This window comes from Erinaceus europaeus, chromosome 12 (genome assembly GCF_950295315.1).
Source record: "Erinaceus europaeus chromosome 12, mEriEur2.1, whole genome shotgun sequence".
Lineage (NCBI taxonomy): Eukaryota > Metazoa > Chordata > Mammalia > Eulipotyphla > Erinaceidae > Erinaceus > Erinaceus europaeus.
In genome coordinates this window covers 51160832-51186986 of record NC_080173.1, presented here as the reverse complement: position 1 = coordinate 51186986, position 26155 = coordinate 51160832, and the positions used below count along the sequence as shown (strand labels likewise).

Sequence of the window (26155 nt, the reverse complement as noted above, 5' to 3'; positions counted from 1 at the left end):
TTTTAATAAAAGAATGTTTTACAAAAAAAAAAAGTCCAGAGACCCTGCTTTGTGTGATTTTACTGAAGGGATAGGGAGGTGGATTTTATTGAGGAGATAAGGGGAGCTTGGGGTCAGGAGCATGCTCTAGTGCTTCGAGCACAGAATGTTTTACACAGAAGATGCCCAGGTAGCACATGGGAGGGCCAGGTACCTCTTTGCCCGCGTGGACGGGAATGCACGACTGTAAGCAGCTCCCCAGGTGATGAAATGCACCGGAACCAAGCACAGGCTTAGATTGCGGGAGACGTCGCTGTCCTGTGCGGCCCATTGCGCAGACAGCCCGGCACCAAAGGTGGCGCGGCAAGAGCCCCCTCCACCCCACCCCCGCCCGGGAAGTCGCTGGGCGGGCACTTCGCGTGACTTCCGGCGGCTGAGGTTGCACGGGACAGCCCAGCCCCCAGCCCCACCCGCTGGCACCTCGCCGGGAGCCTTCCGGGTAGAGATAGGGCCAGCGGACTAGGAGGTCGGGAGGGAAGCTGGACGGTGACGCGGACGCGCAGCATCATGGGGGGTGTGGGGGCGCTCCTGCGGCCCGTAGCCTGGGTGGGTCTCCCCTCCCGCCTGAACCCCTCCTTTCTTGGCCCTAAGCCCCACCTCTCCAAGCCCGGCCTCCGGCCGAGCGTGTCCGCACCCGGGTCCCCCAACCCCACGCCCTGTGCTGCAGCCCTTCAGGGGCGCCTGCTGCATGCCAGCTCCTCTCCAGCTATGCTTCTTCCTCTCTGCGACCCTTTCTTTTTTCCTTCTGCCAGAGCTGAGTGCTGGGGACTGAACCTGGGACCTCAGGCACGCAAGTCTGGTGCCTTTTCCCCAGCCACGATCTCCGTTTCTTCACACAATCCTAAACCTAGTTGCTTCCACCTTCCAACTATGGGAGTCCTCTGCTTTCCGTTTATTTGTTTTCTTTTTCTTACTTAATACCAGAGTATTGCTCAGCTCTGGCTTACCGGTTGCCGAGGTTTGAATCTGGGTCTTAAGAGCCTCAAGCTTGAGAGTCTCTTTGCATAACCATTATGCTATCTACCCCACCCTATTTCTCTGTTTTCAAACCATCTCTTCTGCCTGCGTGCATTGCAGAATCTGAACCATAGGCGGGACATCACCTCCTGGCTGGTAAGTACTCACCTCTACTCTTCACACAAAAGTGCCCAAGTAGAAGTAGAAAGCAGAGACTAGAATCAGACAAGGGCAGCCTGGCTCCCCAGATTCCCACTCTGCAAGACCTAGGCAGTAGCCACTAGTCAATGCTCAGGTTGATGGGTAGATCCATGGAGCAGAAAGTGGGTAGGGTGTCAGGCTTCTGTCTGGGAACAGCGGTGCCTGGTAACCAGGCCCCAGGTACAGCTTTCTTCTCTAAGCATCATGGTGAAAGGCAGCCAGGGTTTGAAAGGGAGGCTCCTGGACCCGGAATCCTTCCTGCCTGCATGACATAGGAATCTCTTCCCTCCCTGGAGCTCAGGGTCCTTGTGGAGCCTTGGGGGAAAATGTCCTTGCAGGTGATACAGGAACAGCCCCCTCCAGAGGAAGCCTGCCACAAGCTGTGCCAGTGGAGAATTGGGGAAAACTGTTGGCAGAAAAGTGCTTCCCAGGCACGAGCTCACCCCCAGCCCCCTATCTTCCTTCCCACAGGCCCGATGGTTCCCCAAGACCCCTGCCAAGCCTGTGGTGGCCCTGAAAACACCCATCAAGGTGGAGCTTGTGGCTGGGAAAACATACAGGTGGTGTGTCTGTGGCCACAGCAAGAAGCAGGTGAGCCACCGTAACCCTTCTAAGTGATATATAAAACCCCTGGCTAGGGACAGCCTGGTGTCTCCTGGGAGCTCCCACACAAATATTCCCTTCCCCCCTCCCCCCCCCCACATGTATGGGGAACAGCAAGGGAGGTTGGAGGTGAAAGACTGTTCATACCGGCAGTCTTCCTGGAATTCCCTGCTCTCTGCTTCCACCCTAGAAGAGGCTTCCACTAGTACTGACAGACTTGCCTGTCTTCTTCTCCTTTTCTCCTTCCTCCTTCCAGAGTCTCTGGGCCATAGATTCCAAACTCTGCAGCACTGGGAAGACTCTGGATAGGCTGTTTTGTCCCTCCCCAGAGCTCCCCCTGTTTCCTCCTCCTCCCCGCCTTTCTCAGTTGGGACCATTCTTAGCTGCCTGTCCAAGCCTGCAATCCTCTTAGCCTGGCTGCATGTCCCAGCAGTCTTGTATTTAGCAGGATCCTGCCCCATAAGTTTAGCCTCCAGGGCCTCTTTTCTCCCAGAGCTGTATTCCTACTAGGTTTATGGTGTATTGTCACCAGCCAGGGTTCAAGTACTGTTGTGTCACTGATTTGTCATGGACTTTGTGTAAGTCCAAGCAGGGCAGAGCAGTGTTGAGAGGACCTGGTTTGGTGACCTTGTACCTGTGAGTGCCCTCTGGAGCAATCTGTTGATATTTTAAAATTCATTTCATTTTTTAATATATATTTTTTTATTTTATTTATATACTAATGAGAAACATAGGAGGAGAGAAAGAACCTGGGTGGGGGAGATAGCATAATGGTTATATAAACAGACTCTCTTGCCAAAGGCTCCAAAGTCCCAGGTTCAATCTCCCACACCACAAGCCAGAGCTGAGCAGTGCTCTGGTGTTTCTGTTTGTATCTCTCTAGAAAATAAAATAAAATAAAATAAATAAATAAATAATAAAAAAGAACCAGACATCACTATGGTACACATGCTGCCAGGGATTGAACTTGAGTCCTAATCTTTATTACTGCTTTATCACCAGTGCCACCTCCCAGACCACTCATTTTCTTTTTTTTTTTTAAGTATTTAATTAATTTATTTATTGAGAGAGATGCAGAGAGACAAAGACACAGAGAGAAATACCAGAGCACTGCTCAGCTCTGGCTTATGGTGGTGCAGGGGATTGAACCTGGGACTTCAGAGCTTCAGGCATGAGTCTCTTTGCATAACCGTTGTGCTACCTACCCCCCGCCCCTCATTTATTTTCTTATGAGAGAAAACCAGAGCACCACTCTGGCACATGTACTACCAGAAATTGAACTTAGGACCTCATGCTTGGGAGTCTAATGCTCCTCCATCCACTCCACCACCTCTCATCAAAGATTGCTGATTTTCACAAGGTACTTCTCATCTTTCCTTCTCTCCTTCCCTGACCCCAAGACCAAGAGGCCTTGGCTTGGGAGCCAGGCAGGGATGCACCCAGTAAAATGCACATATTACCACACACAAGGACTCAGGTTCAAGCCCTACCTGAAGAGGACAAACTTCACAGTGGCAAAGTAGTTTTCTCTTTCCCTCTGTTTCCCATTCCTAGGTTCAAACCCCCTGCACCACCATAAGCCAGAGCTGAATAGTGCTCTGGTAAAAAAAGAAAGAAAGAAATACAGGTGAGAGTCATTAAATCTTTCTTTCAGAGTCAGTGAAATAGTTCAGTTTCCCATTCCCTCTCTCAATTTGTATCTATATTAAAAGAAAAAAGGGGGTAGTTGGGCTGTAGCACAGCGGGTTACGTGCACATGGTGCAAAGTGCAAGGACTGGCTTAACGATCCCAGTTCAAGCCCCCGGCTCCCCACCTACAGGGGAGTTGCTTCACAGGCAGTGAAGCAGGTCTGCAGGTGTCTATCTTCCTCTCCCCCTCTCTGTCTTCCCCTCCTCTCTCCATTTCTCTCTGTCCTGTCTAACAATGACGACATCAATAACAACAATAACTACAACAGTAAGATGAAAAAAAGGGGCCAGGTAGGTGGTGGCGCATCTGCTTGAGCGCACGTTACAATGTGCAAGGACCCAGGTTCGATCCCCTGGTCCCCACCTGCAGGAGGAAGCTTCACAAGTGGTGACGCAGCGCTGCAGGTGTCTCTCTGTCTCCCTCCCTGCCTATAACCTCCTTCCTTCTCGATTTTTACCTGTCTCCAGCCAATAAATAAATAAAGATAATTTTTAAAAAGAGAGAGAGAGAGAAGAGAGAAAAAGCCCTGGCGCTGGTTATACTGCTGACTTGCAAATCAGGGCACCTGTCTGGGCCTCAGTTTCTACAACTTAGTCTCTGCTTGAATAGCTTCTAGGGTGGACAGAGAATAGACTCCTAAGGGCCGGACAGTGGCACACCCATTTGAGTGCGCTTATCAGTGTCCCCCGGGAAGATTCGTGAGCAGTCAGACAGTGCTGCGGGACTCCTCCGCCCCATCTCTTCCCCATCCCTTTTAGTCTGTCACTATCCTAAATGAATAAAATATTAAAAAGAATAGATTGGTCCAGGAAGTAGCACAGTGGATAAAGCACTGGACTCTCAAACATGAGGTCCCAAGTTCAATCCCTGGCAGCACATGTACCAGAATGATGTCTGGTTCTTTCTCTCTCCTCCTTTATCATTAAAAAAAAAAAAAAGCCTCTTGTACCAGGCAGCCAGTATGTTGAAACACCCTTCTTTTTTTAAAAAAAATATTTATTTTCCCTTTTTGTTGGCCTTTTTTTTTTTTATTGTTGTTGTTGTTATTGATGTCATCATTGTTAGATAGGACAGAGAGAAATGGAGAGAGGAGGGGGTTGGGCAGTAGCGCAAAGTGCAAGGACCAGCGTAAGGATCCTGGTTCGAGCCCCTGGCTCCCCACCTGCAGGAGAGTCGCTTCACAGGCGGTGAAGCCAAGTCTGTAGGTGTCTTTCTCTCCCCCTCTCTGTCTTCTTCTCTCTCTCGATTTCTCTCTGTCCTATCTAGCAACAAATGACATCAACAACAATAATAACCACAAGGGCAACAAAAGGGGGGAAAATGGCCTCTAGGAGCAGTGGATTCATGGTGTAGGCACTGAGCCCCAGCAATAACCCTGGAGGCAAAAAAAATGGAGAGGAGAGGAAGACAGAGAGGGGGAGAGAAATAGACACCTGCAGACCTGCTTCGACGCCTGTAAAGCGACTTCCCCTGCAGGTGGGGAGCCGGGTGCTCGAACCGGGATCCTCAGCTGGTCCTTATGCTTTGCACCACCTGTACTTAACCTGCTGCGCTACCGCCCAACTCCCCCCTTTCTCCTTCTAACAGCCACTACCTAGAACACAGCTAGTTCTTTCTTTGAAACAAAATTGATGCCCCAGTCTTACAACAACCTAAGATACATAGGCTCCACCAAGAGAACCAGAGAAGCTTTTTCTTTTCTTTCAGTATTTATTCATGCGGAGAGAGAGAGCCAGAGCACCCTTGGCACATGCAATTTCAGGGATCCAACTTGGGACATAATATCTGAGAGTCCAAACCCTTACCCATTTTGCCACCCCTACCCCCACCATGAGAAATTGTGTTTTGCTGTTGCTTTTTTGTTTTTGCCACCAGACTTATTACTGGGGTTCGGTGTGTTCATGGATGGCTTTGCTCTTCCCAGTGGACATTTTTTCCTTTCAATTAATTTTTTTTTAATTTATGTATTCCCTTTTGTTGCCCTTGTTGTTTATTGTTGTAGTTGTTGTTGACGTTGTTGTTGTTGGATAGGACAGAGAGAAATGGAGAGAGGAGGGGAAGACAGAGAGGGGGAAAGAAAGACACCTGCAGACCTGCTTCACCGCTTGTGAAGCGACTTCCCTACAGGTGGAGAGCGGGGGCTCGAACTGGGACTGTTATGGCGGTCCTTGCACTTTGTGCCACATGTGCTTAACCCGCTGTGCTACCGCCTGGCTCCCTAATTTTTTTTTCCTTTTTTGATTGAGGGTGAAGACAGAAATAAAGAGGGAGACACCTTCAGCACTCCATGGTTACTGAAGCTTCCTTCTGCAGGCTCTCCCATGTACTGTAAGCCCAGGGCTTTGCACAAGGCAGTGTATGCTCCACCAGGTGAGCCACTGCCTGGCCCCCAGGTCTCTTAACTTTTCTTTCCCTTACCAGCCTTTCTGTGACGGCTCCCACTTCTTTCAACGAACGGGTCTATCTCCACTCAAGTTCAAGGCCCAGGAGACCCGCTTAGTGTCTCTCTGTACCTGCAAGGCCACCCAGAAGCCCCCATACTGTGATGGCACCCACAGGAGCGAGCAGGTCCAGAAAGCACAAGTGGGCACCCCGCCTTGAGGAGGTGACTGCTGCCCAACTCCAGAGGCCTTAGCACCCCTGTTGTGGGGAAAGAACTGAGTGCTGAGCCCCACAAGGGGCTAGGACCCCCAGTACCCACAGCTGGTTTGTGAAGATCTTATTCCCTGTAAGTGGAGGTCTCCGATCTAGGGTGGCTGGGACCAGCCCCAGCTCCAGCCCCGCACTTGCTGCATTAAACCTATATGACCACCTTGGAATGCTCCTGTGGTCCCTGCCAGGGAGGCACATGGCTCACCCCTGGCCTGTATCTTAACCTGTGGATATGTTCTGGGTACCTGAGATCCCCTCCAGAGGGGGCGGTCCAGGTTCATTCTAGATGTTTTCCCCACGCCCCCCCACACACGCCCTCTTCACCCCCAAAGAACTACAGGCTCTGGAGAGTATGCAGCATTTATTACAAAGCCAGGAGATACAAATGTCCCAAGGCAGGAGGGTACAGTCACAGCACCTCAGACACAAGACAAGGTGCAAACACAAAACCATCAGGGGGCTCCCAACCCCAAATATCTAGATGGGACGGTCTTGCCTCCCACCTGCCTCCTCCTGTGTTGTCTATGTACACTGGAAGGGAAACAGGAGGGCCTGGGGCAGTGGGCGGGCCCTGGGCAGGCCAGAGTTGACAGGTTCCTCTCCACTTGTGCTTTTCTGTGCCTGTCCTCTTTCTTGATTCAGCTTGGGGAGGGGGCTGGAGGCCTCTTTGCCTTTGGTAAAACCTGGGGTCTGTGCTTGTCAGAGGTTAACCCCACTCCACTTCTTCCCTTTTGGTCTCCAGATGCCACCAGCCTTGCTAGTGAGGCTCCCCAGGTGGGAAGGGCCAAGAAAGGGGAAAGTAGTTCACAGTCCTCATCCACAGGGCAGTGAGCCAAGGGCTTGTGAGGCCTGAACCTTCTCTTCCACAAGGTAAATGATGCAAAGGCCACACACAGAAAAAAAAAAAAGAACAAAGGCAGAACTATCTATTCTTTGCACAAGTTTCCACTGTGCAAGAAGATGGACACACCGGCCCACTGCCCACTTGGTGCTCAGAAGTGAGATAAATCACATTTGTAAAAGGCACTGTCTTAGCGATTCTCTGGACATTCAACAGTGGGGGTTGTGGGCACTAGTAGGGGCAGGACAACAGCCAGGATAGGGAGAGAAACACAATAGGCCCCATATACAGCCAGAGTTGTGCCTAAAGTTTTCGGGGTCAGTTAAGGGGCCCCAACACCCCCATTTGCCTTAGGAAACAGGAGGATGGGGCAGAACTTTACCAAGTCTCCTGTAGCCCCTCCAGTCTACCTCCAGGCACCTCCCCAAAAGAGAGCGAGCAAATTATACAAAACCTAAAAATGAACACCCCGTCTCTCATACACGCGCAGACACAGACACACAAAGTTTGTTTCCGGAGGCATTTAAATTAATCTGATCAGTCCATAGAAAATAAGTATGTATATTTGGTTTTTCCTATGTACATATATATAGAGAGATTTATTTATAAAACCCATCCCCCCCACCCTTAAGGTGGGAGGAACTAGGGAAGAGTTGAAGAGGTGGAAAAAGGGACCCAGAAAAAAGTGGCCAGGTGGGTAGGCATGGCTGGAAAAGGAGGGAGAAGGTCCTTTTCCTCAAGTTAAGGGGGGCACAGGAGCTCCGTTGACAGTCATCTTGCGCCCCCTGCTGGTGGAGGATGGTGTCTGCAGGCAGTTTGAGGTGCCCCCATTGGCTGTTGTGGTGGCCCCACTGGCTGTCGAAGGAGGGGTGGGGGAGGTAGGGTGGGTGGCTGAGGGCCCATGGGAGCTGGGAGAGCCATGAGAGGGAGTGGCTGGGCTGGGCAGGGAAGAAGAGGTGGCTGGCAGCGTGGCAGGGCTGGGAGCCTTGTCGCTGACTGACTCACACTCGGACGCCCCACTGGTGTTGGTGCCCTCGGAAGGGGTGGGTACTGTGGGCAAGGTGAGCCGCTTGCAGGCTGGCTGGACACGGTACTTGAGGGGGAGAGGGCCATTCTGTAGGGAAAAGGAGAGATGCAGGGGAAGGGAGGGTTCAGAAGGAAGGCAGATATGACGGTTACTCACTGCCGCCGCCACCACCCCCCTCCCCGTAAGACCTTGGTGGAAGGAAGAATGAGGCAGAGGAGGAGGACCAAGCAAGGCCAGAGACCGAGAGAGCACAGGACAGGGAAGCCACCAGACCAGACCCTCTTTGCTAACTCCAGATTGAAGCATGTCATCTGCCAAAGGGAGCTTGGGAGGTCACCCGGGAGAAGTGTGGAAGCTGACCTAGTGTCAGGTCACCCTGGACACACCCAGCTCATGAGACTAAGGCTGTGATCGGGGCAGGGTGGCTGATGGGGCCACAGGTCAGGTGCCAGACCCTGCAGGGATCCCCTCGAGCCCAGCTCACCCGCCGCCAGGGGTAGATGTAGGCAATGTCCATGAGGGTGTAGTACTCCTTCAGAGGCTCGTCCTCATACAGAACCTCCACCTGGAGGGGGAAAGGAAGGGCGCTGGGACCCACTCAAGGGGGTGGACTGCAGGGGCCCCTGGTCACCGGTGTATTTGACTTGCCCATCACAAAACTGAACACCAGGTTAGAAGGGATCCAGAAGAGCCCACCTGTTTGGGATCCCTCCCCCAGTCATCCACAGTCATCCATCAGGTCCCCTTCTTCTCTTAATGGGCTTCCCGAGAAGGGACTGGAAGAACTCTCGGCCCATGCAAGGTGGAATCGCCCAGAGCACTTGAAAACACAAATGTTTGAGCCTCAGAGATTCTGACATGACTGCTATGCTGTGTGTTGAGTTTTAAAGTTCCCCACGTGATTCTCAGTTATGTCAAAGTTTGGAATCCACTGTCCTAGAATCCTGGTACTCAAAGTGTGGTCTGTAGGGCTGGGGGAGATAGCATAATGGTTATGCAAAAAGACTGTCATGCCTGAGGCATGAAAGGCCCCAGATTCAATCCCCAGCACATATTTTAAATTAGAGCTGAATAGTGCTCTGATTTAAAATATACATATATAGTGGTATGTGGACCAGTAGTGTTATCAGCGCCTGGGAGCTTGTTAGAAATGCAGAATCAAGGGGTCGGGTGGTAGCGCAGCAGGTTAAGCGCATGTGGTGTGAAGCGCAAGGACCAGCATAAGGATCCCGGTTTGAGCCCCCCGCTCCCCACCTGCAGGGGAAGTCACTTCACAGGTGGTGAAGCAGGAAGGGCAACAAAAAGGAAAATAAGTTTTAAAAAATTAAAAAAAAAAAAGAAATGCAGAATCTTCATTTGGGAGAAACACCATATTGGTTATGCACAAAATTTTCCTGCCTGAGACTCCAGAGTCCCAGGCTCAATCCCCAGCACCACAAACCAGAGCTAAGCAGTGCCTCTAAACAAACAAACAAACAAAATCTGCATAAAACCCTAAGGAATTCTAGACATTCAAGTTTTAGAAGCCAAGTCCTAACAACCTCTGAAGAGTCTCAGTCTTGCCTTCCTTCAGCCCAAGCTGGCCCCCATAAGGTCCTATGTTCATGCACACACATGCCTCTGCCACAGCTCTGAGCGTGCAGGCTAGTACACGCTCACAAAGAAGCTTGGTCTCACATACACATTGCCTACAACAGGCAGACTACCCCTCCACACATTTGCTCAATTACACAGTGGTGTCAGCCCTTGGTGACACCCTGTCACCCCTGAATGATGGCTAGGATGCCCAGGCTGTCAGACACACCCGTGCACAAAGCCACCCCCCTTTTGGAGAAGCCCAGGCACCACGTACCTTGTATTTGCTGGGCACGTCCATCTTGTTGCGGAGAAACTTAGCGAGGTGCATGACAGTCATGGCCGCTGGGCATCGCAGGAAGCGCACCCCAGTCTGCTGGAGGAGCACCCAAGGGTTGGAGTCGTCCACTCTCAGCACCCCACCCAGCCCGCATGTGACCCCAGTGCTCATGGCGGGTCCCAGTGCTCACCTTCTCCTTGTCCCCATCTCCATTCTCCAAGGGGCCCTTCTTCTCCTCTCTGTCCCTGAGAAGAGAGAGGATGAAACTAGGGAGGCTCTGGAGCACCTGAGACCCCCTAACACCCTGCTAGAGACTCCCATTCCTTCTGGGCTAATGGGACTAGGGTGGAGGAAAGGGGCAACCCATCCTGGGACCCCAAAAGAACCAGGTATGGGTTGGACTTGCCTGATGCCTTCATAGAACTCGATGCTGAGGCTGACAATCTCATCGTCACTCAGAGCCCCTTTCTCCTGCTCCAGGACCTCACCTCGGTCCTCATTGGAGCCATTGGGGACTGCAGAAAGAGAGAGGTTAGCCTAGGGCAGGGTGGGGTGGGAGGAGAAGCCCCACAAAGGATTTAGCAATCCCTAGGCTCAGCTACCTGCTGGGCTGGAGAAGTTACCTGGTAGCAGGGGGCTGATGTATCTATCCCACCCACCCTCATGCCTGGGGCAAACCACACACTCCCTCTATAAGGCTGGAAACATGTACGTGTACACACACACACACACACACACACACACACACACACACACACACAGACTTACCTTCTGTTAGGGGATAAGCTGCATAGAAATCCCGTCTCCGTTTCATCTCATCTGAAAGAGAAGCAGAGTGAAGAGGGAGCAACAGACTGGGGGGCTCAGTGGGCAGGAGGAAGAAGGCTGTGTGGATACCTTTAAAAAGCCCAGGGACCAACTTGTAGACAATGTCTTGGAGGGTTTTGTCAGATCTGGAAAAAAATGGGGGTGTCTAGCAGCACCCCACCCTCATCTTCCCAGTCAGGGGTCCCCAGCTCCCTCCCTTAGATCCAGGACCCAGGCAGTCTATAAGTCTGACCTTTATCCCTCTAGTTATTTCTTGGCCTACAACCAGCTAGAGATAGCTCAGGAGGGAAGGGGCCTTGAGCCCACACCCAGTGCACTTGTGCCCCGGCTGCCCCCGTGGGGAGGGGGGAGGCTGAGGCCTGGCATGGCCAGAGGGGCAGTGTTAGCCCACCTGATGCTCAGTAGCGGCCGGGTTTTGTGGACCTGCACATCACACATGGGGCAGTACTTGTTGGTCTCCAGGTAGCGCACGATGCAGGTTTTGCAGACTTGGGGGTGTGGAGAGAAAGAGGAGAGTCAGAGCCCTCTGCCAAAACCAAGGTCAGTGCAGGCTGGGGAGATAGCGCAGTGGTTACACAAAAGCAGGGCCGGCCCCACAGCCTCTGCTCAAAGTCAGACCTCCCTTCTTTTGTGCCCACAGTTCAGGCCTGTACAAGGGCACAACTCGGGGCACAACTCAGTCCTACTGTGCATGGATGACCACTGCTTCTTCTCTGTCCTCAGGGGAGGGCAAAGCCTGTGGATCTCTGTGAGTGTGCATGCATGTCAGGCCAGACATGTGCAAGGTGAGTCCCAAGTCCCGCTGGGCAGTACTCCCCTGATGAAGTATAAAATAAAAGCCCAGGAGGTGGCACAGCGGATGGGGCATTGGACTCTCCAGCATGGGCTCCGGAATTCAATTCCCAGCATCCTGTGTGCCTGAGTGATGCTCTGGTTCTCTTCTATTTACCCTTTCTTTCTCATAAATAGGATGGGGAGATAGCATAATGGTTATGCAAAAAAAAAACCTCTCATGCCTGAGGCATGAAAGGTCTAGGGTTCAATCCCTGACACCATCACAAACCAGAGTTGAACAGTGCTCTAGTAAAACAAACAAACAAACAAACAAATAAATAAAGCAGGGAGTCAGGCGGTAGCGCAGTGGGTTAAGTGCCAGTGGCACAAAGCACAAGGACCAGCATAAGGATCCCGGTTCGAGCCCCCGGCTCTCCACCTGCAGGGGAGTCGCTTCACAGGAGGTGAAGCAGGTCTGCAGGTGTCTATCTTTCTCTCCCCCTCCTCTCTCCATTTCTCTCTGTCCTATCCAACAATAATGACATCAACAACAATAAAAGGACAACAAAAATAAAATAAATATTTTTTAAATAAATAAATAAAGCAGCCAGGGGTTGGGGAGATAGCATAATGATTATGCAAAAGACTCTCAAGACCCGGGGCTCTAAGGTCTCTGGTTCAATCTCCAGCACCACCATAAGCCAGAGCTGAGCAGTCTTTCTCTTTCTCTGCATCTCTTTCTCAGTAAAATAAAGTAAATGAAATTTAAAAAAAAACAAAAATGACAAAAGCAGCCAGTTTGTCAGATACCACCCAGGTCCTCTCTCTACCAATCCCACAATGAACAAAGGGGCGTCTGTGTGTAGGAAGGTGCAATTTCAGGCACAGATATTCAGAAAAGTGGGGTTTCACATTCAAGTCCCTGAACTGAACTTATGGAAGGAAACCTCCACTTTCTCCTCCCTGGCGGCCTCCTGGGACACACTCCAGGACAGGGGCTTATGCTCTAGTGCCCTCCAGCCTGGGCAACGATCCCGCCCCCCACTCACAGGAATGCAGGCACTCCACTATGGTCGTGGCATCGATGAAGTAACCCCCACAGAGGGCACACATGAGGTGGGGGTTCAGCTCCGTGATTTTGATCCGTGTAGTCCGATGCATGATGCCGGGGTGGGGGCCGGGGGTTGGGGAGCGTCACCCTGAGAAGTGAAAATGAAATCAAAATATCAAAACCCTAGACACCAAGGGTTGGGTGGTAGCACGCCAAGTAGAGCACACACAATATCATGCTGAGGGAGCAGGGTTCAAGGCCCCGTCCCCACCTGCAGGTGAGGGGAAGCTTTACAAGTGGTGAAGGTGTGTCTCTCTTTTTCCCTATCTCTCCTGCCTCTCAATTTCTTTCTATCTCTATCAGATAAAAAAAGAAAAGAAATTAAAAATCAAAGCAGACATCCAGAGTCCTTCCCAAATGCCACACTCACAATCTCTCATATAACATTTCTTCCTGAACCCAAGGCCCTTCCTCTTTGCCTTCAAAGCCAGACTTGAATAACACTCAGGGCTGGGTCTGTCTGGCCTGGGGAGCTCTGGAGATCCATGAACCTTGAGCAACAAGGTCAGAATCTACTCAGGATTTGGAGGAGGCAGGAAAATGGAAGAGAACAGGATATTTAAAAGTCTTCCGATCTTCCTGTGGCCCAGGAGGTGGTGCAGTGGATAAAGTATGAGACTCAAGCATGAGGTCCTGAGTTCAGTCCCCGGCAGCACATGTACCAGAGTGATGTCTGGTTTTTTTTTTTTTTTTTTTTTTTAACTTATCTATTTTTTAAAATATTTATTTATTTATTCTCTTTTTTTGCTCGGATGTCTGGTTCTTTTTTTTTTTTTAACTTATCTATTTTTTAAAATATTTATTCCCTTTTTTTGCTCGTTTTGTGATGTTTGGTTCTTTCTCCTTCTCCTCCTACTCTTCTCATTAATAAATAAATAAATATATTTTATTATATTTATTTATTCACTTTTGTTGTCCTTGTTGTTTTATTGTTGTAGTTATTATTGATGTCATTGTTGTTGGATAGGACAGAGAGAAATGGAGAGAGGAGGGGAAGACAGAGAGGGGGAGAGAAAGATAGACACCTGCAGACTTGCTTCACCACCTGTGAAGCGACTCCCCTGCAATTGGGGAGCCAGGGGCTCAAACCAGGATCCTTACGCAGGTCCTTGCGCTTTGTGCCACTGGCGCTTAACCCACTGCACTACCACCTTAAAATGTCTTCCTGATCCTATGGCCAGGAAACAACTCACCAGGGAGAGCGTACACCCTGGGTATAAGGCCATGGGTTTAAGCCCTGGCACCACATACGAGCACCATGGACTGGAACAAGGGGATTTCATGAATGGTAGAGAGGTGCTGTAGTGTCTCTCCTTCTCTCAAACAAAAAAGACATGCAAATATGCAAGTGGTTGGGGAAGCCACCCAGCAGTACCACACAGAGAAGGCTTTGAGTTCATTCCCTTGCACCACATAAAAAAAAAAAAAAAAATCTTGCTCAAGACCCTGGTCCCCACCTGCAGGGGGAAAGCTTCATGAGCAGTGCTACAGGTGTCTCTCTCCTCTCTTCCCTCTTAATTTCTGTCTCTAACCAAAATAAATAGGTATATAAAAATTAAAGAATAACAACAATAATAACTACAACAATAAAACAACAAGGCCAACAAAAGGGAATAAATAAATAAAATATTAAAGAAAAAATCTAGAAAGGAAAGGTGAGAGGAGAGGACTAGAGATAATTCACCCAGTAGAGTATACAGTAACCGTGTGTGAAGACCTGGGTTCAAGCCCCAGGTACCATGCAGGAGTACCATAATACAACAGGCTCTGGGATATCTCTGTCTCTCTTCCTTTCCCTGCCACCATTTAAATGAGGCAGAGTGGAATCCTTCCAGGAGTGATAGAATTGTTTAGACACAATGTCCCATCATATAAAAAATAAAGAAGGGGAAAAATACTCCATTCCACCCTCCTTCCAACCCATTCAGTCCACCAGGAAGCTGGAGCCCTCTGTGTACTGGCTGGCCTAAGTCTGAAGGGGAAACCCCCTCATTTATCTTCCAAACCCTGCATCCTACCCCAGCCCTGAAGTAGCTCCCTACAAATCCACCAGACACTGACCATGTGGTCAGTCCTCAGGCAGGAAATACTAGGATGGTCCCCACAGGCTGGACGTTGGGAACACATGGCAACAGCCCAGCCCCAGGCCCAGCACTGGACTCTGCAAACAAAGGCATGAAACCTGGGCAAAAAAAGATGGCTACTAGGGGCCAGGTGGTGTCATACCTGGTTGAGCACACATGTTGCAATGCCCAAGGACCAGGGTTCAAGCCCCGTTTACCACCTGCTATGGGGATGTTTCACAAATGATGAAGCAGGGCTATCTATCATCTATCTATCTATCTATCTATCTATCTATCTATCTATCTATCTATCTATCCATCCATTAGTAGTATCTCCTCCTGCCCTCTCAATTTGTCTCTACCCAATAAATAATAAATAAAATATCTCAGACATGGTTAGAAAAAAAAAAAGAGGCCAGGCAGTAATGTACTAGGTTAAGCACACGTGGTGCCAAGTGCACAGACCAGCATAAGGATCCTGGTTTGAGCCCCTGGACCCCCAGCTGTAGGGGGGGGTCGCTTCACAAGTGGTGAAGTAGGTCTGCAGGTGCCTATCTTTCTCTCCTCCTCCCTCCCAACAACGACAGCAATAAAAACAATAATAATAACAATAATGATAAACAACAAGGGCAACAAAAGGGAAAAAATAGCCTCCAGGAGCAGTGGATTCGTAGTCACCGAGCCCCAGCAATAACCCTGGAGGCAAAAAAAAAAAAAAGATGACTACTGCATGTACAAACTATTGTATTTACTGTTGAATGTAAAACATTAATTCCCCAATAAAGAAACAAATTAAAAAAAAAGATGACTACTGCTGGACCAACCAAGCAGCTTGCTCAGATACTGCACTGCACACGTAAACCCAGGTTTGAGCCTGGCCCTCACTGGTGCTATGGCCTGATTCACTTTTATGTTTCTCTGCTTCTCTATCTCCATCCAAAAAGAAAGAAAGAGAGAAAAAAGACGGCTACTGCCCCTCCCTCAGGAATGCTTCGCACCAACAGACAGCCTGGATCCCCTCATGTAATGAGCAGGAATTTTCCTACATGGGTGCCGCCACCTACTCACTGCTCCAACCTACTGAAACCTCTGTCCAATGACAGCTACAGGTTCTCAGAGACACCAGCCAGAGTTGAGCAACGTTCTCTGTCTCCAACCCACCCAGCACCCAGCCACGGGAAAGTCAGGCAAAGTCTAGCTTTGGGCTGGCAGGTGTGCTGGCTTCTTGGCATAGAAACCAAACCCACACCTAGAAAAGATGCCCTCCCTGCCCCCAACACCACCTCTTTCCCAGAGTAAATGCCCAAGGGGTGGGGCTCGGAGGATGGCCAAGCCCCAAAGGCTCCTTCACAACACACACCCTTCTTTCCTTTCCAGAAAGATTTCTAAAACCACCACGTTGGGCTTTCTAGGACCAGAAATTCACAGCCAGGATCAGCAGTTTCTATAGAGACCCCAGGATGAGTCTGGCCAGGACCCAAAGAGCCACAGAGGAACAGGGAGCCTGGCCAGAGACTGAAAGAGATGGAGAGACACAAAGGCCATGCTGGAAGAGACACCAGGTTGCAGGACAGACAGATGGGACCGAGCCAGCAGACATAAGAGGCCAGCACCCTGGCCAGAAGACCTGGCCAGAGGACACAGAGTTCCCACCTCACATGGGGCAGCCTTGCCAGTCCTCCCTGCACGAGTCCCCCCTTCCCAATTACGAAGAAGGCTTGCTGGCTACTCCACTGTTTAGCTGTTTCCATGGTAACTCGGTTCTTGGCAAGCTGCCCAAATATTATTACAACCAGCCAGAGGAGAGAACAAACTCCAAGTGGCTGTCTCGATGATTAGCGTGTGTGCTCTCCACTGGATGTGTGCGTGCCAGCTGGGCCACCAAAGGTACTCCGTGGGAGTCCTGTCCTGTGTGCGCTGTGTCCAGATGGCTCTGGGTGTGCATCACAGCTAGGCAGAAACTCCCCAGGGTCTGAAATGCTGGGGGCCCCAGATCGTTATGAGTAAAGTTCACACCACCTTATTCTCTCAGCCACACACTTGTGTGTTGAAGACAAGCCAGTGCTTCACACTCAAGGCCTCAGCCACTTAACACACTAGCTGTCTTCAATACTTGATCTTCAAAAAATAATGGGGGGAAAGCTTCCAAGTGGTGAAACAGGGTAGGTCTGCAGAGGTCTCTCTCTCTCTCTCCCTACTTCCCCCTACCCTCTCAATTTCTGGCTGTCTCTATCCAATAAAAAAAAAAAAAACTTTATTGTATATGCTTAACCATGTGTACCACCACCTGGCCCTAAAGATAAAGATAAGTGCACAAAGATCCAGGTTCAAGCCCTTGGTCCCCACCTGCAGGGGGAAAGCTTCAACAGTGGTCAAATAGTGTTGTAGGTGTCTTTCCTTCTATATCTCCACCCCCAATTTCTCTCCACTCTTATCCAAAATATAAATAAATAAATAAATAAAAATTAAGTTGATTTGGGGGGGCCAGGCAGTATAAGAATGCTGATTCAAGATCCTGGCTCCCCACCTGCAGTGGGGGGAGGTCGCTTCATGGGCAGTGAAGCAGGTCTACAAGTGTCAATCTTTCTCTCCCCTTCTCTGTCTTCCCTTCCTCTCTCCATTTCTCTCTGTTCTATCCAACAGCAATAACAGCAATAACAACAATAATAATAACAACAATGATAAACACAAGGGCAACAAAAGGGAAAAAATAGCTCTAGGAGCAGTGGATTTGTAGTGTCGCACTGAGCGCCAGCGATAACCCTGGAGACAAAAAAAAATCTTTAAAAAAATAATTGGGGAGTCGGGCGGTAGTGCAGTGGGTTAAGTGCAGGTGGTGCAAAGTGCAAGGATCCGGCATAAGGCATAAGGATCCCGGTTCGAGTACCCGGCTCCCCACCTGCAGGGGAGTCACTTCACAGGTGGTGAAGCAGGTCTGCAGGCGTCTATCTTTCTCTCCCCTCTGTCTTCCCCTCCTCTCTCCATTTCTCTCTGTCCTATCCAACAACGAACGACATCAACAACAATAACCACAACAAGGCTACAACAACAAGGGCAACAAAAGGTTGGGGGGGGAAGGCCTCTGGGAGTAGTGGATTCATGGTGCAGGCACTGAGCCTCAGCAATAACCCTGGAGGCAAATAATAATAATAATTGGGGAGAGAGAGGCAGTGATGCACCTAGTTGAGTACATATGTAATAATGTACGAGGACCAGGCAAGGGTAGATAGCACAATGGTTAATGCAAAGGCTGTCATGCCTGAGGCTTCAAAGTCCAAGGTTCAAATCCCCACACCACCATAAGCCAGAGCTAAACAGTGCTCTGCTTTAAATAAATAAATAAATAAAGTATAAGGATTTAGGTTCATGCCCCGACTCCCCACATACAGGGGGGAAGCTTCACAAGCAGCGAAGCAGTGCTGTACGTCTCCTCTATCTCCCTTTCCCTCTCAATTTGTCTCTACCCTATAAATAAATAAAAATTAAAAACAAATTTAAAAAATTTTTTTAAATTATGGTGGTGGGGAGCTGGGTGTCATCTTGTAAAGTGACATGTTATTCCCATCTGCTGGAAGGAAGTTAGTTTCACAAGAAGTGAAGCAGAACTGCAGGCATCTTTCTCCTCCTCTATCCCCTCCCTTCCCTCTCCATTTCTCTTATTTTTTAGCTTTTTTTTTTTTTTTTTTTTACCAGAGCACTGCTTGGCTCTGGCTTATGGTGGTGCTGGGGACTGAACCTAGCACCTTTGATGCCTCAGATGTGAAAGTCTTTTTGCATGACCATTAGGCTATCTCTCCAGCCCTCACTTTCTGTGTCTATCCAAAATAAATAAAACATTAAAAGGATTTATTTATGAGACAGGAGGAGAGAGAAAATAGAGCATCACCCTGGCATATGCCATGCTGGGAATGAGCCCAGGACCTCGGGCCTAAGAGTCCAATGCTTTTACCCACTGCTCCACCTCCCGGGCCACGCACAATACTTGCTATTATTAGCAACACCTGTGTTGCAGCTTAGGCAGTGGTGCAGTAGCTGAAGTGCTGGACTTACAGGCATCAGGCCCTAAGTTCCCCAGCATTGCATGTGCCACAGCGATGCTCTGATGCCCCCCCGCAACACACACACTTTCTTTTATCATAAATTTTTTAAAAAGAAGAAGGAGAAGAAGAAGAAGAGTGGTCCGGGAAGTGGCACAGTAGAAAACGGGTCGGACTCTCAAGCATAAGGTCCTGAGTTCAATCCCTGGCAGCAAATGTACTAAAGTGATGTCTGGTCCTCTCTCCTCCTATCATTCTCATCAATAAATACGTAAATATATAAAAAGGAAGAAAAAGAAAGAAGGAAAGAGAGAAAGAAAGAAAGAAACTTACATTTAGTCCCATGAAGCCGACTATGGCCAAACATGCAGGAGCTCCTAGGCAAGTGATTATGACCTTCATGCTCTCGTTTTTTCACAAAAGGGAGGGGAAAGCTACGGTGCTTATTCGATGAAATGTTCCTCCTCCATCTCCCCTTGAAGAAATAAGCCCCCTTGCCACACACCCAGTTCCCTCAGCCTTCCCCAGAGGCCTTAGATGGGTGCCTCTGGGACGGGGCCCTCATTGGTGCCTCACCTGGTTGCCATGGTTACCTGCTGGGCTCTGCCAGCAGGTGCCAAGTAAACTGTAAACAGGAGCTCTGCTCCCCCACTGCATCCCATTCTCATGAGGCCTCAGGGCCCCACATTCCATACACCCAATTTCTTCCCAACTGAAACTAAGATTGTGGGAAGAAGGGATCTGATGAGTAGCTAGACTTCCAGCAGTCATGGGAAGAGACCTGGAGATGCAGATAACCTGAGAGAGCTGGCAAGGGGCACAGTGGCTATAGTGCTGGACTTGGGAGTGTGGGGTCCTGAGTTTGAGTTCCAACATTGCATGTGCCAGGGTGAAACTCTGGTTCTCTTTCTTTCTTGTGTTAATAAAGAACTATTTTTTAAAAACATTTTTAATATTTATTTATTCCCTTTTGTGCCCTTGTTGTTTTATTGTTGTAGTTATTATTGTTGTTGTTATTGATGTCGTCATTGTTGGATAGGACAGAGAGAAATGGAGAGAGGAGGGGAAGACAGAGGGGGAGAGAAAGATAGACACCTGCAGACCTGCTTCACTGCCTGTGAAGCGACTCCCCTGCAGGTGGGGAGCCAGAAGCTCGAACCCGGATCCTTGCGCTGGTTATTGCGCTTTGCGCCATCTGCAACATTGATTCAGCACTGAAGAAATATACCCCCGCTGCAGGTGGGAACCCCAAGGCTTGAACCCTGATCCTTGCATATGGTAACATGTGCATTCAACTAATTGCACCATGACACAGCCCATCAACTCTGGCTTATGGTTGTACTGGAGATTGAATCAGGGACCTTGGCATCTCAGGCATGAAGGTCTTTTGCATAACCATTATGCTCTATCTCCAACCTTGAATAAATAAATCTTTCAAAGAAAGGAGGAGAGGAGAAGAAGAGGGAGGGAGAGGGAGAAAGGAAAAAGGAAAGCAGAGGGACCAAGAGCCACTCAGAAGTAGCCTTTGCAGAACTTTCATCAGTCCAAGCCTATACCTACAGTGGGTCTGAGCACTATCTCCAACCCTCAACCTTCCTCCAACCAAAAACAAGTCCTTTGATCTTTTCTGTCTGCAAACCAGTCTCGGCCCAGGAGTCTCAGCAGCAGTGGCCGGAATGGAGCTTGATCAGAACCTATCAACAAACTCCTCCCTGCCATACAAATCTTGCATTTGCTTTTCGCATCTTTAAAGCCCCTAACAGAAACACCCTCCATCTTTCCCTTCTAATGAACCACTTTCTGGAAGCTCCCCTGGTGTCATGTTTTCACTTTCCCTTGTGGAACTGGCAAGCCTCTGGTAACCCAGAGTTCACTTCTGCTCTGTCAGATGCCCAGTTACAGCATTCTCTGCTTTGCCTCTCCTCTAAATAAAACTAGCCCACTAGAAAATGTCCAGGGTGGTCCGGGAGGTGGAACAGTAGATAAAGCATTGAATTCTCAAGCATGAGGTCCTGAGTTCAATTCCTGGTAGCACATACACCAGAGTGATGTCTGATTCTTTTCTCTCTCTCTCTCTTTCTCATCAATAAAAAAGAAAGAAAATGTCCAGGTGGGGGACCAGGCAGTGGTACACTCTCTCCTCTCTCTCTCTCTCTCTCTCTCCAATGCGTAAGGACCCAGGTTCAAGTCCCTGGTCCCAACCTGCAGGGGGAAAGCTTTGCAAGTGGTGGAGCAGGGCTGCATGTGTCTCTCAGTCTCTTTTCCTCTCTATCTCCCTCCTCCCTCTCTCAATTTCTCTCTTTCTACCCAATAATAAAAATGTCTAGCTGGTGGTATGAGAGGTGGTGCAGTGGATAAAGCGCTAGACTCTCAAGCATGAGGTACTTAGTTTGATCCCCAGTAGCACACGTACCAGGATGATGCTCTGGTTCTCTTTCTCCCTCCTTCCCATCTCTCATTAATAAGTAAATAAAATCTTTTTAAAAACTTCAAGTGCTGGGGGAAAATCACTCAAGGTGACATTCAGACACCTATAATCACAAAAGTAGAAGGAGTTTTAGCAAGCATCTTGTGCTGGGGAGAAAGCATAATGGTTATGCAAAAGGATTTCATGAGGGGGGACGTGGTGCAAGGGAAAACCTGGAGATGGCTCAGTGGATAAAGCTGTTAAGACTCTCAAGTTTGGGGGCCAGGCAGTGGCACACCTGGTAAAATGCTCACATTACAGTGCACAAGGACCCAGGTTCAAGCCCCCGGTTCCCACCTGCAGGGGGAAAGTTTCACAAACGGTGAAGCAGGGCTGCAGGTGTCTCTCTGTCTTTCTCCCTCTCTGTCTCCCCATCCCCTCTCAATTTCTCCCTGTCTCTGTCCAATAATAAATAAATAAATAAATAAATAAATAAATGACTCTCAAGTTTGATCCCAACCCCAGGTATTCCATGTGCCAGAATGGTGCCCTGGCATGCTCTCTCTCAGTAACAAATTAAAAGATATATCTTTAAAAATAAACACACACACATATACACACAGTCTTTAAAAGTAAACGTTCATGCCTGAGGCTCAGTCTTTGACATCACCATAAGTCAAAGCTGAGCAGCTCAGTAAAACACACACACTTTGTCCAACCTGTTTGTTTTACAGATGAAGCACCCAGGTCATGTCCCCCGCACCCCCTGGACTTCCTCTAAGGAATCAATTAGCCTGATTCATCTGGGCAGGTGGATGATAGGAATTTGAGTCCCTAGACCACTCAGCAATACTTGAATGAGGAGCTAAAGTCTAACCAAAACATGACCATAGCACATATTTTTATCTTGAAGAAAGAGGAGACGGAGGCTTCCTCAGTGGGGTGGCGAGAAAGAAGCTGAGCCAGGGGCTACTAGATCCCAGAAAGCTATCCCTCCCCCAGCTGAGTGGGTCTAACCACACAAACTGTGTGTGTGTGTGTGTGTGTGTGTGTGTGTGTGTGTGTGGATTTGGAACATCCAGGACACTGAGTTTGCCTGAGGACATGTCAACCTCTCTGTCTCCCCAGATCCCTGGCCCTGGTTCCTCTGCCACTAGCAGTGAAAATATCTGTAGCTTTCTGAACGTGGGTTTACTCTGCTGTCCCTCCTTTCACTCCTCTCCTCTATAATCAAAGACAAAAACCTCAAATAGACACACATAGCTTCCCACTGCTAGGCTTGCACTCACACATACACTCCATGCACAGGCACACTCAGTCAGACACACCCCCTTCATCTCCCTCCCATATACACAATGCCAGAGACAACACATACATGCGTGCACACAAACCACACCAGGCCAGACCAGAGCCTGGCCCAGACTAGGCAGATACACAAGTCATTTCCCACCCACACCCCATCCAGAAGCACACAGCCCAGCATCCCTGCCTGAAACCAGAGTAACAAGCACACACTAACCTTTTGAAAAGCCCTGGTGTCCTGGAATAAATAACAGAAACGTTTTTTCAGTAACAAAGGTAATGTAGCTCCCAGTCACCACTGGGGAATGGGGGTGGGGTGGGGAAGGGGTACCAGAGATGGGGAGAGTGGATGGGCATCTGGCCTGCACAAAGATGTAACCTCAAGGGCCAAGTGGTGGTGCACGCCCTTAAGCGAATACATTACAGTGTGCAAGGACCTGGGTTCAAGTTCCTGGTCCCCACCTGGAGAGGGAAAGCTTCACAGTGGTGAAGCAAGGCTGAAGGTGTCTTTCTCCGTCTCTACCTCCCCCTCCTCTCAATTTGTCTCTAGCCAATAATAAATAAAAAAACATCAAAGATGTAATTGGGACCAGGGGCCAGGTGGTGGCACACCTTGTTGCGCACATGTTACAGTGCGCAAGGACTCGGGTTCAAGCCCCCGGTCCCCACCTGCAGCGGGAAAGCTTCACCAGTGGTGAAGCAGGATGCAGGTGTCTCTCTGTCTCTCTCCCTCTCTATCTCCTCCCTCTTCTCAAATTCTGGCTGTCTCTATCAAATAAAGATTTAAAAAAAGAGCACATAGTAGTAAGAAAATGTTGATTTGTAAGATTTAAAAAGAAAAAGAGGTAGGGAGTCCGGTGGTAGTGCAGCGGGTTAAGTGTATGTGGCGCAAAGCATGAAGACCAGCATATAAGGATCTCGGTTCGAGTCCCCGGCTCCCCACCTGCAGGGGAGTCGCTTCACAAACAGTGAAGCAGGTCTGCAGGTGTCTATCTTTCTCTCCCCCTCTCTGTCTTCCCCTCCTCTCTCCATTTCTCTCTGTCCTATCCAACAAAGACAACATCAATAACAACAACAATAACTACAATAAAACAACAAGGACAACAAGAGGAAAAATAAATAAATATAAAAAACTTGAAAAAAAACAATAACTACAACAAAAAGACAAGGGCAACAAAAGGGAATAAATAAATATTTAAGAAATTTAAAAAAAAAGTAAAGTCTTCCAGATGAGGGGGTCTCTGTTCCCATGGCAACAGCTCTATCAACCAAGTTCTCTCAGGCAAGGCCAAGAGTAGCAGTGAGCCTCTCTCTCTCTTCCTGCCCCCAGCCCTCCAGACTTGAAATTGCTAAGTCTCATTCATTTAGTCTGTGTCCTGAGTATCCTGGAGTCTATTCCCTGCCACAACTCTAAAAACAGCTCTAAGGCCTCCCCCAACTCCAAACCAGGAGACCCCCGAGGAGAACACCCCACCACAACCCTGCAACACACCTGGTTTTATGCTTCTTCTCTTAGATTCACACGTTGGAACAGAGTGGAGGGAGAGGAAAGAAATGAGAAGTTTCAGGAACAGATGCAAACTGCAAGAGGCCCAGAGAAGGAAGCATCAGAAGCCAATGGGAGACAACTAGGAGGACTCCCCCTTAAATAAAAAAAAAAAAAAAAAAAGCACAGCCACAGGGAACCCTGGAGAGACTGAGGCAGTGAGGTGTGTGTGTATCTAAGAGACAAAGACCAGGGGTAGAGGCAATGGGAGAAGGGTAACAATTCCACAATATTTACAAGCAAATTCGCCAACCCCTGGCCTCCTCGTTCCCCACCTCAAGGCATCCAAAGCAATTATGGGTAGACAAGGACAGTTGGGGGGGGGAGGAAGCGGGCCTGGGGCCCCCTGCGGAGACTGGAGGGCAGGGGGTGTCTGCAAGTCCAGGGGCTCCACCCCTTCAGAGCAGGCAGCGGGAGGGCCTGCAGGAGGAGGCGGCCCTGCCCACTTCAGCCCCCACTTAGGAAAAGGGGTCTGTCCAGGAGAGCCGTCCGCCCTCCCCGGCGATGAACACCCCATTCTCCATGCTTACCCCCTCCGCCCAGGCTCCAAGAACCCGGCTCAGGAGCTCGGAGACCCCGGGCCCCCCCGGGCGGCCGCTCCTACCTTCGCTGGAGCCAAACTTTCAGCGGGGCCCAGGAAGGGGTGTTCCCGGGAAGGAGGCACCGCGGCGGCGGGAGGGAGGGGAGGGGGCGGGGCGGGCGCCCAGCCCGGGATGGGGGCGCCGGGCCGGCGGGGAAGAGCGCCCTCCCCCGGCCCCGCCGAGCCGGCCTGCAGCCCCGCGCGCCCCGCCGCCCACGGAGCTGAGCGCGCCCCCTCCCCTCCCCAGGCCGAATGGGGGCGGCGGCGGAGGGACACCCAGCGAGGCTCCAGAGCCCGCCATGGCTGCCGCGGGCCCTCCCCCCGCTACCTTGGCAGCAGGGTCTACGAGGGGGCCGCGGCACAAAGAGGCGGTGGTCGAGGGAGACGCCAGATCACTAGAAGGGGGACTGCACTTCGGCCATCTTGGAAGGGAGGAAAGGGGAAGGGGAAGGGGAAGGGGAGAGGGAGAAAGACGGAGAAGGCGAGGCGGACGGGGCGCGCGGGGATAGGGGCTGGCGGGGACGGGGCGGGACGCGGGCGGCAGGCCGGGCTCCAGCGCCCTCCCGCGGGGCCCCCTCCCCACCCCCGACGGCAGCGGAGGGAGAAGCCCGGCCGAGGGGATCAGCGTCCACTCACCTGGGCTCGCGGTCCGGCGGGTCCCGGGGAGGGGGGCGGGAGGGAGGGAGGGAGGGGAGGGGGCCCGCGGCCGGTCGCTCGCCCGGGCGGCGGGAGGGGAGAAGCCCACCGTAAGAAAGGAGTTTGTGGAAGCAGCTTGGGGTGGGAGGGAGAGAGGGGAGGGGACGGAGGGGGAGGGGAGGGCCCCCGAGCTGGAAGGGGGGGACAAAATGGCTTTTTTCCTCCAGACAAGAGTGGTCCCGCCCACCACTCACCCACGTGACCCCATTCCTTCGGGGTGTTTGCGGAGATGGGGAGGGGGAGAGGCTGGCGCGGCTGCCCCCAGGCCCCCCAAACCAAGACCATCTCATCCTTTCCAAACGGCCCCCGATCCTCAAGGATTAGGCTTTTTTTTTTTTAATTTGGTGCCCGCCGCGACTCCCCCCACCCCAAATCGGGCAGCGCCCCCCACCCCCGACCCTGCGATCTCCGCCCCTAGCTGGGGAGCCGGCGGTGCAAGGAGGACGGGATGGAAAAGGGCTTCGCTCTGCAGCCGGGCGCCTCGCCCTCGACCGCAGGGCGCTGGGCTCGGGCGGCGGACACGGCGCCCCCGGCCACGCGTCCGGGTTATTTTCATTCACTCTTAGTGACACTCCTTGACGTGCATAACCATCCGTGAAGACAGCGCGTCCTCCCCAGGCCTCTCAGGGCCCTGAGGGGAGCCGACCACGGCGGTCCGAAGGAAGAGGCCTGAGGTGGGGAGTCTGGTGTGGGGGCTCGGGCTGCTGGGGAGAAAGCAGACGCCCCCCGGCGTGCTCGGGCAGCCTAGGGCCAGGCGACGTGCAGGAGACGGTATCGCAGAGTGCGGACCCAGGAGACAATAACCTGGTTGAATTTCAGCGGCCCAGATGGGCTGAAGGACGCGATGTGGTGTCAGGGAAGTGTAGTGAGCCCGTGCTTTCCCCCTCGCTTTCTCTAATTCCTGCATTTTTTTCTTTTTTTTTTTTTTGCCAGTGCACCGAGGGCG

The 26155-nt window shown here is 50.7% G+C and overlaps 2 protein-coding genes across 9 annotated transcripts; one reads left to right on the top strand and one right to left on the bottom strand.

Moving 5' to 3' along the window:
* The first annotated feature begins 233 nt into the window (after window positions 1–233).
* On the top strand, window positions 234–6309 carry CISD3 (CDGSH iron sulfur domain 3). 2 transcript variants are annotated; one of them, XM_060203599.1, is made up of 4 exons: window positions 234–478; window positions 1117–1152; window positions 1669–1788; window positions 5912–6309. In XM_060203599.1, the coding sequence occupies exons 1-4, from the start codon at window positions 245–247 to the stop codon at window positions 6089–6091; spliced, it is 570 nt and encodes a 189-aa protein (XP_060059582.1). In that variant the 5' UTR covers window positions 234–244; the 3' UTR covers window positions 6092–6309. The 2 variants fall into 2 exon arrangements, with proteins under 2 accessions (XP_060059582.1, XP_016047097.1); XM_016191611.2 differs by having other exon boundaries at window positions 452–585.
* Window positions 6310–6488: 179 nt separating this feature from the next.
* PCGF2 (polycomb group ring finger 2) lies at window positions 6489–25309 on the bottom strand. 7 transcript variants are annotated; one of them, XM_060203598.1, is made up of 11 exons: window positions 24842–24959; window positions 23880–23968; window positions 12517–12666; window positions 11085–11181; window positions 10763–10818; window positions 10634–10684; window positions 10272–10380; window positions 10056–10110; window positions 9863–9958; window positions 8495–8575; window positions 6489–8097 (listed from the first exon to the last, which is right to left on the bottom strand). In XM_060203598.1, exons 3-11 carry the CDS (start codon window positions 12626–12628, stop codon window positions 7720–7722), a joined length of 1035 nt encoding a protein of 344 aa, XP_060059581.1. In that variant the 5' UTR covers window positions 12629–12666; window positions 23880–23968; window positions 24842–24959; the 3' UTR covers window positions 6489–7719. The 7 variants fall into 7 exon arrangements, with proteins under 7 accessions (XP_060059581.1, XP_016047115.1, XP_060059578.1 ...); XM_016191629.2 differs by having other exon boundaries at window positions 9863–9961; window positions 24842–24958; XM_060203595.1 differs by lacking the exons at window positions 23880–23968; window positions 24842–24959 and adding an exon at window positions 25150–25309 and having other exon boundaries at window positions 9863–9961.
* Window positions 25310–26155: the final 846 nt, after the last annotated feature.